General features: G+C 58.3%; 1 protein-coding gene across 1 annotated transcript in view; it reads left to right on the forward strand.

The window, feature by feature from the left end:
• Positions 1-2,001: 2,001 nt before the first annotated feature.
• GSE1 (Gse1 coiled-coil protein) overlaps positions 2,002-14,629 on the forward strand; it is a 100,152-nt gene continuing 87,524 nt past the window's right edge. The window contains exon 1 of the mRNA XM_054078500.1: positions 2,002-3,927. Within this exon, the coding sequence (XP_053934475.1) occupies positions 2,038-3,927 (1,890 nt within the window). The 5' untranslated portion in view covers positions 2,002-2,037. The remainder of the gene's footprint in view (positions 3,928-14,629) is intronic.

Consider the following 14,629-nt stretch of genomic DNA (forward strand, 5'->3'; position numbering starts at 1 on the left):
GCGTGGAAACTGGATCCGAGTCCCCGAAGAGCCCTCCTGCCCCCTGCCCACACTCCAGCTGATGTCACACAATCTGTTTGATCTCATAGCCAATTGCTGGGGAGTGCCGGACGCTGTCACCCGTGGTCTGGGTGGAAGATGACATCAAGGGCTGGTCAACCCAAGGGGGACACAGCTGGGGTGCCCCAAGGGCGCAAACTGTGCTCACACCAGGGGGATGATGAGGAGTAGGGATGATGTGGCTTCTCCGCATCAGTTGGGTGTCCTGACACATGGCTTGGGCATTCAGCCCCTGGTCCCGCCTGTCCCTCTGTCCCTGTGTCCCATGGCAATCACCGACCTTGCCTCTTTGGGTCGGATCCTGCACAGCACCCTCCTTCAGCAGGACAAGCTCAGGGCTTTGCAAGGACAGGAGAGGAGATGTTGCAGTGACTTGCCATGAACTCAAACTCACCAGGACTGCCAGGAACAAGCTTCCTCCTAAAACGACTTCTTGAAAAATGCCCTTACAGCTGCTAATATATTTATTTTATTGCGAGAGCCATGCCGAGCCAGTGGTATGCTGACTAGCTGCTGGGACAGTTAGTAAGTCAGGTTTAATTGTCGCTGGACCCTCGGTACAGTTTGCACTTCCGCGGTGCCTATTGTCCAAGGACAGCAAAGTGCTTTACAAGCATTAAATCTTATCGCAGGCTGCAAGGCAGGTAAGGATATACCGGGATTATTGCATGCGTCGCTGAAACACAGCCAACACCGGCTGGGAACACATCAGCTATTTACCAGCGAGTGGCAAAGCGTTGCAGCATTTTAGGACCAAGCGGGAAATAGAATCTGGTATTGAACTGGAACAGCAGCAGCACTTTTTGAATGTGAAATAAATTACTGGGGCTGCTCGTTGGTCGAGACACTGAGTTAATGGCTGGTGGGCAGCGCTGTAAAGGGGAAGGACGTAGCAAAACGCTGTGGGGTCCGTCCTGCCGGCGTGAACCTGGACACGGTGCCTTTCCACGCGGCTTTGGGGAGGGGGAGCTGCACCAACAGCCTGTGGGTGGGTGCTGCTTTGGGGAGGGGGGATGCACCAACAGTGGGTGGGTGGGTGCTGCTTTGGGGAGGGGAGATGCACCAACAGTGGGTGCGTGGGGGCTGCTTTGGGGAGGGGAGATGCACCAACAGTGGGTGCGTGGGGGCTGCTTTGGGGAGGGGAGATGCACCAACAGTGGGTGCGTGGGGGCTGCTTTGGGGAGGGGGAGATGCACCAACAGCCCGTGGGGTGGGTGGGTGCTGCTTTGGGGAGGGGGAGATGCACCAATAGTGGGTGGGTGGGTGCTGCTTTGGGGAGGGGGAGATGCACCAATAGTGGGTGGGTGGATACTGTTTTGGGGAGAGGGAGATGCACCAACAGTGGGTGGATGGGTGCTGCTTTGGGGAGGGGGAGATGCACCAACACCCCGTGGGGTGGGTGGATGCTGCTTTGGGGAGAGGGAGCTGCACAAAGAGCCCGTGAAATGGGGAGGGGGCAAACCAGCAGTGATGGAGGCAGATGGAACCACGCGTGGGCCGCTGCTAACCCCCTCGGTGGGTTGAGTCTGTGTATCCGCCCCTCGGTGCGGTCCCTCCGCGCCCCCCCGGGTGCAGCCGGGCTGGGGGCGGCTCGGGGGGGCGGCTCGGGGGGGCGGCTCGTTCCTCCCCCCGGCTCCCCCCAGGCGGGCAGGTCCTGTCGGGGGGGCCGGGGAGGAGCCGGCAGAGGCGGCGGGGCAGGCGCCCTTCCTCCGAGCCGCCAGCGGGACCCAAACTTTCGCACCGAACTTTTTATCCCGGGTTGTGGGGGTTTTTTTTAATTTTTTTTTTTTGTGTGTGTGTGGGGGTTTTTTTTTGTTTGTTTCTTTCTTGTTGTTTGGGGAATTTTTTTTTTTTTTTGTTTTGTTCTCTCTCCTCGGCGGAGAGGAGGCGGGCGGGAGGGGGGGGGGGGAGCGCTCCACAAACCCGCCCCCCGAGCCTGCGTGTCCGGCGGAGCCGCGGGATGAGCCGGGGGCGGCGATGAGCGCGGCGGGGCCGGGGGCGGCGGCGGCGCCGCTTTCCCGCAAGCAGCGCCTGATGGCAGCGCTCTCGGCCGGCGACACGGCGACAACGGGCGGCCCCGGGGCTCCTCCGCCCGCGGCTGCTCCGCTCTGCTGCTTCATCTGCGGCGGCGGCATCAGCCGAGGCAAAGAGCTCAAGCTTCAAGTGCGCCCCCCCCGCGACCACCGACCCTTCTTTCCCTTCCTGCAGCACCAGGAGCCCGCGCCCGGCGCCCGCGCCGTCTCTGCCGAGGGCTGCGCCTTGGTCTGCGCCGTCTGCCGCTGTTTCCTGGGCGAGCAGTGGGACTCCTTCGAGCGCAGCCGCACGCCCGTGGAGAAGCGCATGTACTGGCTCAAGCGGCCCCATCAGTGCGAGGCGCCGGGACCGGCGGGGGGAGCCGCGCTGCGCAGGGGGAACGCGGGCTGGGACCCCGCCGCGCCGCCCCCCCGCCCCGCCGGGCACGAGGAGGAGGAGGAGGAGGAGGAGGAAGAGGAGGAAGGGCTGGCGGCCGAGCTCTCCGAGCTGTCTGACGCCGAGCCCCTCTCGGAGCCCGAAGGGGCGGGCGGCGCGGCGAGGACCCCCCCGGTGGCGGCGGGCAAGCGGTGCTGCTCCTCGGAGGAGAGCGAGATCAACATCACCAGCGAGGAGGAGGAGGAGGAGGAAGGCAGCGGGCAGCCCGCTTGGGCGTCAGGCACCGTCTGCTATATCTGCGGCAGCCCCTTGTCGCCCAGCGCCCAGCACCGCGTCCACGTGCAGAAGCAGGAGAAGAGCTCGCCGGCGCCCTTTTTCCCTTTCCTCTGGCTGCACAGCCCCCCGGCGGGCGCCCAGCCGCTCTCGCCCGCTGGCAGCACCCTGGTGTGCCCCTGCTGCTTCGCCTCCCTCATGCAGCAGTGGCAAAGCTTCGAGTTGGCCAACGTGCCCGTGCTGCAGCGGCTCTACGTGGTGCCCCTCGGCGCGGGGGCCATGCCCGCCAAGGGCCGGCGAGGGCTGAAGGAGGATGGGGCGAGCGCCCTGACGGCACCCGAGGCGTGCTATCTGTGCGGGGAGGAGTGCAGCAAGGACGCGTGGCCGGTGGCGGCCAAGATCACCAACGGCAATGCCAAGAACACCATGCATTTCCCCTTCCTCAGCCTCCTGCCTTGCCCACCCAGCGCCAAGGGGCTGAACAAGCACTGGGAGGTGAGCAGCTGCCGCAAGTGCTTTGGCGTCTTGCAGGACCTGTGGGCCATGTACAGGGCCTGCCACAACGAGGAGCTCATCACCTCGGTGCAGAGCTTCCTGGGGAGGTACCACCAGGTCTTCTCTGCTGGTGACCCCGGTGGCCTGGCTGGCCACCCTGCCATCAAGCCCGGTCCCACGTCCATCTGCTACATCTGCGGGGCTGAGCTGGGAGCTGGCAAAGAGTTCCAGCTCAACGTCAATCCGCCGGGGCGATTTGGGGAGAAGGAGCCCTTTTTTCCCTTCCTGACCGTCTACCCACCCGCCCCACGGGCTAGACCAGCTGACTCAACTGGGCTAGTGGCCACCTGCATCCTGTGCTACCATGACCTGCTGGGGCAGTGGCTGCAGCATGAGGGCAGGAACTCCCACCACCCCAGCAGCGCCTGGTCCCGGCAGTACAAAGTGGAGACCTTCGTCTGCTTCTTCTGCCGGCAGGAGAAGAAGCGATGCCTTGGATTAAAAGCAGTTCAAGTGGCCAGGCTTCCCGTCTTCCTCTACACCCTCCGTGTGGCCAACAGCTTGCTGGTGGATGATGGGAAGCAGCTGACCATCGGCGCTTGTGCCGAGTGCGGTGCTGTGGTCCGTGCTGGCAAGAGCATGACCCCACCAGAGCTGCTGGCGGTGGCACCCCCAGCTCTCCTCCCCAAGGTAAGGTGGTTGGCCTGAACCCCATCCCTCCCCTCCCAGCCTTTCCCAGCTCTGTCATCAAGAAGGAGGTGGAGCGGTGACATAGATGGATGCTCTCCTTTCTGGGTCTGGTCTGTGGGGGTGAATGCTAATGGATTGGGTGCCTTTAGCAATGAACTTTTGGAGCTGTCAAAGCTGTGAAGGAACTGATAAAAATCCTTCCAGGAGGTGGGGAGAGCCAAGACCTGTCCTGTTGCAGAAGTGTTGGCGCCTGCTTGCTCGCAGCCCTCCGCAAGGGAGGTGGGGGCCAGCGTGGAGGAAATCCTGATCCTGTGCCGCTCTCTGTCAAGGGTGATCGGAGGTGCCGGAGGGGCGGGAGGGCTGGCCAACCTGCCCTCTGTGGCAACATCCTTGGGAAGCTTGAAAGAGTGCGTGGCTGTAGGAAACTTCCCAACATCTCTCTGGTTTTCTAAGGCGCCTTCATCAAAGGGTTTCTTCTTGGAGAAACCCCAGCCCTTCTCGCAGCCTGGTGTGCGGGCTCAGGGCTGGGTGCCCCCCGCCTATGTTGCTTTGGTTATCCTGCAGTGAGGGACTCCCAAGCAGCATCCTCCCACACCTCCAGCCCCCTGTGCCCTCCAAGTCACCGTGATGGAGCCCTGCAGCCTTGAATGGTGTCATGGGTGTCATCATCCAGGAGCTGCAAATTTCTCAGGCTGCTCTTTTCTGCACCTCCTGCCAGGATTATGCAGGGCACTTCAGGGCCATCAACTAGAAAGCGGCACCGCAGAGGAAAAATTTACTAGTCGCAAACTTGCCTTTCTCATGGGGTGGGGAAGTAATTGCTTTTAGCCCCAAATTTCCAGCTTGCAGGAGCATGCTGGAGAGCTGCTGCTCTGTGTCTGCAACCCAGGCCCTGGGCTGGACTCCATAAAACGCCAGCATCCTAAATCCCCAAGTTCGTTTTCAAAGCCTTTCAGCTCTGTTCGTAGCCAGAACCCTGTGGCTTTCCAAAGCGCTGGCATTTTCTTTAGAAATTTAAACCAGCCCTTCCAAGACAGCGCTCCTTTTCTCTCCGGTTGCTCTCCCTTGGCTGGTTACAAATATAATTTTCCATTCAGCCGTGCTGGCTCCCGAGCTGGGGGGACACTGCTTGGAAAGCCACCGGGCAGGAGCTGCGCGCACGGCAGGGTCAGCACGTCTGTTACTGGCACGGAGAGTGCCAGGATGGTGCACGAGGTTGGGTTGGCACTGGTGATGGGAATCCTCCAGGAGCCATTGCTCTTGGGTGGTTTCTCCCAGGCTCCATCAGCCCAAGCTGGATGACCCTGACGTGATTGCACGTCATTTGTTGATGCTGATGATTTATTTTCAGGCTCGCCCGCATGGGAGTCTGCTTCCAGCCAACTGGACTTGCTCTGTGCAGAGATGGTCTGAGGTGGTCTGAGATGGTGAAGACTTTCTGGATGTTGCAGGTGGTGCGGTGCTGCATGGGTTGTGATGCCCATGTGGTCACGGCCATCCTCTGTGCGTCCATCCCCTGGTCTGTGGGCAGCTGCAGGCACTGGAGTCTTTGCTGGCCGGTGGCTGCAGAGGGCTCAGGAGGCAAGCGAACATCCCGTGGTGCCAACCCAGGGGTGATGCTGGGGTGATGCTCCAGCAGAACCTGAGTGCCTGCAGCTGGTGAGGGGGACAGCATCCGCGTGTCCCTGCTGGCGTTTCATGCCTCTGCCCTGTTAGTGTCCCCAGGTCACATCATGGGACATTATGGACTGCAACGCCGTTCCGACTTGGATGCCAGGGTTGGGTGTTCAGGGGTGCTTCCTGCGGGGTTCGGTAGCGCCCTGCCCCCCGAGCCTGGTGTTTCTCAGCCATGCCAGCCCTCGCCCCGCTGGCCCCAGCCCCAAACTCCCACTTGGGCTCCTGCCTGCAGCCCCGTCTCTGACCCAAGCAGCTCTGAAAAGCTTTTGTGTGAGGCTATGAAAGGCAGAGGGGGAGGAGGAGGTGGAGAACTCGGAGGGTGTCCTGGGGAAGGGATGCTATTCAGTTCGTCCCTCTTGTTCTCTGGGTTTGCTAATGAGCAAATTAAGGGGCTGCTAGAACGGGCAGGGTGGCAGGAGGCAGGGCAGAGCTGCCTGAGGAGCACACAGCCAGTCCGAGGACTGTTTCGCTTTACTGGGCTCTGCCATGTCCTAGTGGTGACTCTGGCTGGCCAGAAGGACCTCTCGCCTTTTCCCTTCCCATCCCCACATGCTTCTCCTCAGGCTTAGACCTCATATATATGAAGGTTATTTTAAACATAGCTTAACGCTGGGGTAGGATGTTTGCTGAATTTAACTGTAACCTCATGCAGCCACGCTTGCTACCGAGAGTCACCCTGGATGAACCTTTCACCTTTGTGTGTTAGCCAGGTCCCTGTTCAAAGGGACCTGGCAGAAGGCAATGAGCCCAAGGGGTTAAAACCATCTCCCTGTCCCTCACAGCTCTGCAACTTCAGTTTTTCAACGTTCTTGCTTTTCCATACACCCTGGATTGACACCCCCCTGCATGTAAAGTGGGTGGTTTGCTACTGTTCCGCCTGCAGGTGGTTGACCCAGAAGGCTCAGAGTTTGAGATACTGGGTAAATGCACAAAATGCCACCAGACACCCCCACATTTGCCTCTCTTAGAAGGACAGCAAAAGCAGGATGAGGCTCAGGTCCTCTCTGTAGCAGCTTAGGGGTGGTAATGGGAGAATCCCACATCTGAGGCTCGTCAGGTGGGTGGAGGCTCTGCTCTTCTGGGTGGAGTGGTGCCTCTGCTGCTGGTTTGGTGTTTGGGAGTAGTGGGGCAGATGATGCTCTGTGGGGATGTGGTGGTGCTTGCGGTCCTCCCTGCCTCAGGAGACTCTCTTGGAGGTAAGCTCTGCAGGCAGAGGGGCTGCTGCAGGAAACCTACTGTTGGCTTGTGTGGTGTGGGTTTGGGTTCTCCTACCAAGAAAAAATGGCAATGCTTAGCTTTGGTAAAGGTACTCAGGCGTGGCTGCACTTTGGCTTCTCACCCTTGGTCCCTCTGAGTTGTGCAGATGTGTGCTGTGATGCTGTATCTTCCTTCCAGCCGTACCCGTGCAAGGGGGACCTGTGCAAATCTATGCATTCATTGGTGCGGGGCTCTTGAGTTTGAGATGGCCATGCTGCCACCAGGTATGATGTCTTGTCCTTGTGATCTGGAGAAGCTGCCTGTGTGTCCCACTGACAAGCCCCTGCTGCCGGCCAGGAGGAGTCAGCTCCCCGGGGTGCTGCGGGATAGGCAGGTGCTGCGAGCAGAGCAGGTGTTGAGGCTGATTGCTTTGAAAAAACCATAAAAACGCTAGACTTGGCTGCTATCCAGAGGCAATGCTGACCCGCATCCCTGGTTGGCCGTGCCTGCTGAAGAAGCCTCTGAAACTGCCCTTCAAGCTCTCCTGCCTTGCCTAAAAGGGCGAAGCGCTGTGTCACTGTCTCTCCCAGGTCAAGGGCTGCTTTGCTCGACCTGGCATTTTCTGTGCTTGCTCCCATCCTTCCTCAGTGCCAACACTGCAGAAGGCTTCCCGTGCCTTTCCAACTTCCATCTTCACCTGCCACTGCTCTTGCTGCAATTATGTACCTGTATAAGTGAGCTTTATTGTTTGTTTGTTTGTTTTCTTGCGTGCAACATTTTACAAATACACTTGGCTTTCTGGAGGGCTCTCAAATCCCACCATAAGCTCTTTCTGTTTCCTTTGGGTGCTGCGTCATGCTGTGCAAAATTTGCAGCTGGTGCCATCCCGCTCCTTGGCAGGACCCAGACCTTGCTGCTGTGTTCCAGCCCTGTCCTCAGGCGGGTTTCGGAGCATCATCTGGTGTTTTCCGTGCCCGTTCCTGCTTTGCAGGGGACACCTGGGTCTCGTCGTGTGGAGCTGTGCCTGACGGGGCAAAGCCAGACTCACTGGCTGAGTCTGCTGTGTTTATTGCCCGGCAGCAGTGGTGTTAACTCAGCTGGGAATTTGGCCCCTTTTTTCAGGTTATGAGCTCCAAAGGTCATGTTGCATTTCCAAGGCACTTGGTGAAGCTTACAGCTGTTGTTGGGCATTTTCTTCTTGGTTTTTAAAAAAGGTTTTGGGCAAACATCGAAGACTTCTTGTGTCCTTGAATAAGCCTTGTCCCAGTAAAGCTGAGCAGCAGCAGCTCCTGGATGCTGTGAAAGCAAACCCAGGAGGTGAAGGGTGATGCCTGACCCTCCTCCCGCATTGTACTGGGCCATGTTCCTAGTGAGGGTACGGATATTCAGGTGTATCACAGCGTGAGAAATAAGAATCCTGTGCAGGATGGGTCTGAGGTTGTGGCCAGGCAGGCAGGACCTCTGTCTTGTTTGCATCTTTTATTAATTCTGAAGCAAACCAAAAGCCTTCTAGGGAATGGCAGTGTTTTGAGTGGTTGCACTTCCTCTGTCAAGCTGATGGCTCCTCCGCACACCCCCAGCCCAGGCTTCATGTTGGGCTGCATCAGGCTTCTGCTTGTCCCTTAAACGTAAAGGAGGAGCAGAACCAGGTCTCATTCATCTACATTTTTTGGCTTCAGGCTTGGATTGGATTAGGTGGTTGCATCTGTGCTTGCGCCAGTTTTTGCCATCACGAATTCTAGTGGCTACAGAGCAAATTCAGGCCGAGGTATTTTAAGCCGACTTGTTTGGGATAAACCTGGTTTGTTTGCAGCATATGTCCATGTAAAGATGTTTTTAGCGAGGCATGCATTGCCTTTCAGCAGAGCAGCTTCTTCCGCAGCGCCTGTTATGGCTAACACCAACTGGGTCTGGCATTTTCGGATTTCAATCCCAGCACGGAGGTGGCAATATAATCATGATATGACTTCATGTCTCGGGGCATGGCCTCCCGCAGGATCGTGTTCCCAGTTGGCAAACAAAGAAACAACATGAGGAAAATATGCTGCTTGCTTTTTCCTGCCGATGAGGTCAGGGTGGGTTTGGAAACCCGTGCCCCTCCATCTCTCCTCATCCTTACCCACCACTTAGGTTGTTTCAAAGTCACCCCATGGACTGGTGGCTTGTCCCTCAGTGGGGTCTCTGGCCAGCGGTGCACGTCCTTCAACCATGGTGGGGCAGGGGTTATACAGCAAAGGAGCCTTTTGCTTTGGTCAGACTGACCTTGCTGGACCAGCTGTCCAAAATACCAGGGCTCCCGTGCCGCTGCCAACCGCTGTGTCCTCCAGACCTTGTGCTGACTCCACAGCTCACCAGCTGGCTGCTATATATTTCTTTTTTCACCCACAGCACCCCCCTCTTCACTCCTTGCCTTCTCTCTGTCTTTCCTGAAAGCAGCAGTGGAGGACTGGAAGCTCAAGTGCTGCCTCTCCCCTTGCGGGCACCTGCCAAAAGCACTGGCCTGAAATGTGTGCTGCCCAGGAAATCCTGCCTGCACCCCCGAAATATCCCCTGCCGCCCCCCCTCAGGGAGAGGGTCTGGCCCCCTGATCCCCTGTGGTGAAAATGCTTTTGCAACTGCTGGAGCATCTTGCAGCAGCCTCGTGTGAAGCCGCAGCCAAGTCGGGAGATGGGGTAGAGGACGGATGGCTCTGGCTGTTGCGAATGGACAGATGTTCTTTCCAGACACTTGGCCTTTCTCAGCCATCCAGGAAGCAGAGTCACAGAGGGCAGCCTGGGATGTTCTTCCTGGCCAGGAGGAACGTCCCTGCGGTGGCAGTGTGGGCATTTGGTTTTGCAACCACATTAGTGATAGCAGGAGCTGGCTTTTCACTGTTCTCTGCTCTCCAACGTGCCAATTGGGTGCTGTGCTGACACCTCTTCTGTCATCTTCAGAGGCTGAGCTGAGGCCAAGGAGATGTCTCCATCTCCCAAGCAGATTCTGGGGACCCCTGTGGTTTTGGTGGCAGCCTGGGCCATTCAGTGGTGACATCTGCTGTGACCTAGGTCTGGGCTGCTTTTTGAAGTGGTGGGGTGTATGCTCTATTTGCTCCTTGCCAGCACTCTTGGCACGTGCCGCTCAGAGCAGGGTGCTCTCTGAGGCTCCCCAGCTCTGCTGGCAGCAGCAGGCTCTCAGACGTGCTGGGCTTTCCTCTGCTGCGAGCAGCTGGCAACGGGAGACCTTCCAGTGCTGCAATAGTCCTGGGCCCCAGCCCAGGGCTCTGACAGCTCCAGGTCCCCCCACCGCCAAAGCGGGTGGCAGCAGCACCTCGAGCGTGCCTTGGCTCCTTGCAGCGCTCGTGCCACGTGTTGGCAGGTGCCAGCCTAGCTTTTGGGGATGTGATGCTGCTCCTTAATTTCACTGCTCTTTGCAAAAGGCGTCGCTCCCGGCCATCAGAGCTTGGTTCCCCTCCCTGTGCCGCAGAGAAGATCCTGGAGCCCCGGTGCCAGCCCAGGCTGCTGTGGGCAGGTTGCGGTTTGCTGCCGCTGCCGGGTGAGCAGCTGCTCCAGCGCGGTGCTGGCAGCCCCGCCAGCCTCTCCCGCCTCCCCAGCCACCCCGGCGCATGCGAGCCGTGCTGCGGCATGGCTGGAGAAACAGCCCCGTGCAGCTGGCCTGGCCTTGGTGTGACCTGTTTCTCCCTTGGATCTTCAGTAGCAAAGCATAGAGGAAGGGGATGGCTCCTGCTCTTGCTCTGGGAAGGAGTTTTGGCTGGGCTAAGAGGAGGACATCGGGTGGACTTTACAGCTTGGCGTGAATATGATGCTGCTTCTCCCTCTTTATTTCCTTTATTTTTCTCTCACCTTCCACATTAGTACAAGTGCTGCCAGGCTTTAGTAACTCTTGGGAGGCTGAAGTCATCTGTTTACCTGTGGAGCTGGCGTGCTTGGAGCAGCAGCTGCCCCGGCATTCATTCTCTGACCTGCCAGCCCATGCTGAGGTGCCTGTTGGGAGCGTGCCTCGACCCGTGTTGGGACAGGGAGAGCACTGGGGCTGCTTCGGGTTGCATATTGGTGGCACGTGCAGAATGGTGCTAGGGTGTCTGTGCTGTCAGGCCACAGGTGTAGGAGCTCCCTCCATCCAGAGAACTGCCAGGATGCTGTTTTTCAGTGCCCGTATACAAGCACTGGTGCTGGATGGGCCATTCCCAGTTGCAGAGAGGACCCACCGCAGCATTTACTGGGCGTTATTCAAGCCCTCACACACAAACTCAGGAAATCGCAGTCTGGTCAGGTGCTACCTCTTCACTCTGGCTTCCAACAGGGCTGGCCCTGGTACCCGAGCAGAGCCAGATGCTGCCACAGCTGGCAGAGTCGAGCAGCAGAGTGCTGGAACTGGTTTCGACTGGGGATGTGTGGGAATGGTTGTGGCACCTGCTATGAGGGATACAGCAGGGACAGAAGAGCTTGCAGGAATCTGTTTGCACCCCATGCTCTCTCCCAGCTCTTCTTGTTGAATTTTTGGCTTCTAGTTTAGAGCTAAAACAAGGCTGACACCCAGCTGGGATGCAAGGTAAGGTAATTAGAGGAGATGGGTGCTTCCCACCTTTACAGCAGCTGCCTGCTGTGGTTAGGGGGTGGGGGTGTGGTGGTGGTTTCCAGCCAGGGAGTCTGCTGGGACCAATGTAGAGCCCAGACTCTTCCTAGAGCTGCCTACCCTTCTGTGATCCCCTGAGGCTGCATCTCGGGATGGTGACACCCACCGTGTCCCCAGCACCTGCTGCTTTTGGGGCTGGGGACTTCCCTCGTCGGGGCTTCTCACTCATTTGAGCCCCAGCCAGGGTTGGGTGTCTGTCCCTGTGGGCTCTGCTGCTCCCCATACAGGGTGGTTTTCCTTGTTGCGAGCCTCCAAAATAGTTTAGGTAGTCCCTGCTGGCTTTGCGTCCCTCGGAAGCTGATGGCTCCGGGGGGGGGCCACCAGCAGCCACCTCAGTCCCCAGGGAGCAGGATGCAAGGACACTGCGGTTGCTGGCAGGGACCTTGGAGCAGGGAACATTTTGGTAACAGCCCAGGCGTCAGCTTCTTGCTTGGCAGTTTGCAGCTGTGATGAGACAGACAGACCCAGGGAGGGAAGGACGGATGGACAGACAGCTGCGTGAGGCGTCTTGGGGGCCACGTGTGGGGTGTGGGGCGAGCAGCAAATTGCCACCGTCACCTCCCATCTGCTTGCAGCATGTTTCTGGAAGCAGGCTGACTTCAGTCGGCCATGAAGCTTTTCATCAAGTGGTGATCAAGTGCTAGTGATTTCAGTTATTACCCTGGCCAGAAATAAATCTATATATATATTTGTCTGTCTCCCACCCTCCCTCCTTGTCTTCACTGCTGAAACAGCTGCATTTTCTTCTCCCCGTCTCTCCTCCTGGCTCCTCGGAGCAGGCAGCATGAGTTATCCCAAAGTGAAAACACAGCGAAGACAAGGCCCTTCAGTTTTCCCGAGAGGTAACTGTGCCAAGGTCAACCCGGCATGGGGACAGGGCCCTGGCGGCTGCTGCTCTGGCTCTCGGACGCGGGGTGGCACCCCGAGGGGGTCGGTATACCCCAGTGCAGAGGGCTCCCTGGGGAGCCAGGGGGAAGCCGCCTCTCCTGCCTGCAGACAGAGTCCAGATGCCCTGGCTGCGGTGTCTCTGGAGAGGGAGATGAATTCGCTCCTGCCGTCTTCTGTTTTTAGTCCAGAACATCTGCACAGTAACTGGGAAATCTGGGCTTTCTCCTACTTCTCGGCCAGGTCCTGTCAGTCCTTTCCTCTTCTAAAAAGGGGTTAGGTGGCTTTTTTTCCTCCCCCTTTCCCTCTGTTGCTTGTGCTGTGTAACCATAACCTGCTCCCTGCTGTGTATCCTGTTGGGCTCGTGCCCGAATTTTACATCATACAGCTGCTGCAAAGCAGGGATGGCTTTTGGGTCACCCCCTGTCTTATCCACCTCCTGAGCAGCCAGTCGAGGACTCCCCTGGGAGCAGAATTTCCTAAGGGGCTGTCCCAAAAGTGGGTGGCTGGTGGCATGGAGATGCACTGGGGTCACATAAGCTGCTACATCACTTATCCCATCCAATTTTACTTCGCTAATCTGCCATCCTCGTTCTTTCAGTCCTGATCCCAAGTCCCCAGAGCCCAGGCACTGCTTGTAATGTGCTTGGGACTGTATAACCCCCGCGCTGCCTGTGGTTCCCTCCCAAGAGCTGGCACTGGGAAGTACACAGGGCTGCAGCAGGGTGGGGGCCACCCTGGTCCCAACTCTCCCTCCCCTGGCTCCCCATTATTTCCAGCAGCGAGTGGCTTGGCGAGCCTGACCCTGGGTTGGCTGGGACACCTCTTGGCTTGGCAGCATCCTGTGCGGGTGAGGTTTCTTCTGCAGCCCTGCCACTGGCTTGGGCTCCTGGCAGGGCTGCCCTTGGGTGTTGGGTGCCCTGGGCACCTCCTCTTCCTCCCTGCTGCTTCTACAATGCCGTTGGGGGTCTTCAGCAACACGTCGCCCCAATATTTGCAGCTGTCAAGCAGGAGTAAATGCTGCTGCATCTCATGTCCTTCCTCCCCTCCCCATGCATGGGCAACCCTTCCTCTCAGCAGCCATCCTGCACCTGAGCTGCTGGGCTTTAGCAAGTCCTGACCCCATTCTGTCCCTTATTGTACCCCCTTCTCCTTCATACACATTGTTTTCCTCCCTCTTTGCTCTCATCTTTGTCCCTTTGCTGTGCTCCCCTTTACACAGCTCGCCGCCCTGGTTCTGGCTGCACTGGCCCCGTGCTCTGTGCCGTACACTGGGAGAGGAAGGAAAGCACTTAGAGGGGAGGGAGGGCAAAACTTGGGAGATACCAGTGGAGGTTTGATCCTGGCTTGGAGGAAGGACTGACTAATCGGAGAGTGTTTGTTTCTGCTAACATCAGGTGTCCCCACCCGCGGAGCTGGTGGCTGGGTTGCAGCCAGGGCAGCCCAGGGTGAGCTGGGGTCGTGCAGCACCCAAAGAAACAGTGTAGGAGGGCGATGCTACCCCTCTTTTAGCACTTCAGGGACCTCAGGGCAAGTGCCTAAATATACAAGTGGTGCTGCCTCCCCTTGCATTTCTCGCTCCTAGAGGGGTGGCATCCTTCCGGAGAGGTGGTTTTGGGTGGACTTGAGCACCAGTGCACAGCCTGGAGGAGATGGCTGGGCAGGGTGGCTGGGACCTGGACATCCCTGGGCAACCCCAGGTATCTGGACATGATGTGTGCCTGCTGTCCACATCCTGGGGACAGCCATGCAGTGCTGGCTTCACAGCTGCTATTTCTGGCCCGTGCGTGGCCTCTGTGCCGCGGTCGCCAGCACCAGGGCAGACAGGGTCCTGCTGCCGGCAGCTGCTGCCCTTTTCCTTTTCATTCTCTTGGACCCATGGGATGGAGGAGGACAGGATGAGGAATCCCCCTGCAGTGTGGGCAGTGATGGAGAAGCTCGAGACCTCTTGGGATGTCCCCCCCCCAGCCCTGTTTTCCTCCTCTTTAAACCCGGCAAACGTCTCTGTTTGGTGGGCGGCTGTAAAAATAGCACTTGGTTTGAGTTAGGAGGGTGGTGGGGAAGGGCTGGGAGGGGGCCGGGGTGCAGGGGGGAGGTCCGGTTTCTCCCTTTCCTGGAGGAATTAGGGAGGCCACATGCTGCCAGGAGTGTTTGGCTGGTAGAGGCAAGCGGAGGCTCCGTGGAGGCGAGCAGGCGTCCGCACAGATGGAAATTTGATCACCCACGGCTCAACAGATTGTTTGATTTATTTTAAAATCAAGCAGATGGCTGCAACAGGAGTTTGTTTAAGTTCAGCTCCGAGCTGGGCCAA

Source organism: Cuculus canorus, chromosome 13 (assembly GCF_017976375.1).
Source record: "Cuculus canorus isolate bCucCan1 chromosome 13, bCucCan1.pri, whole genome shotgun sequence".
NCBI lineage: Eukaryota > Metazoa > Chordata > Aves > Cuculiformes > Cuculidae > Cuculus > Cuculus canorus.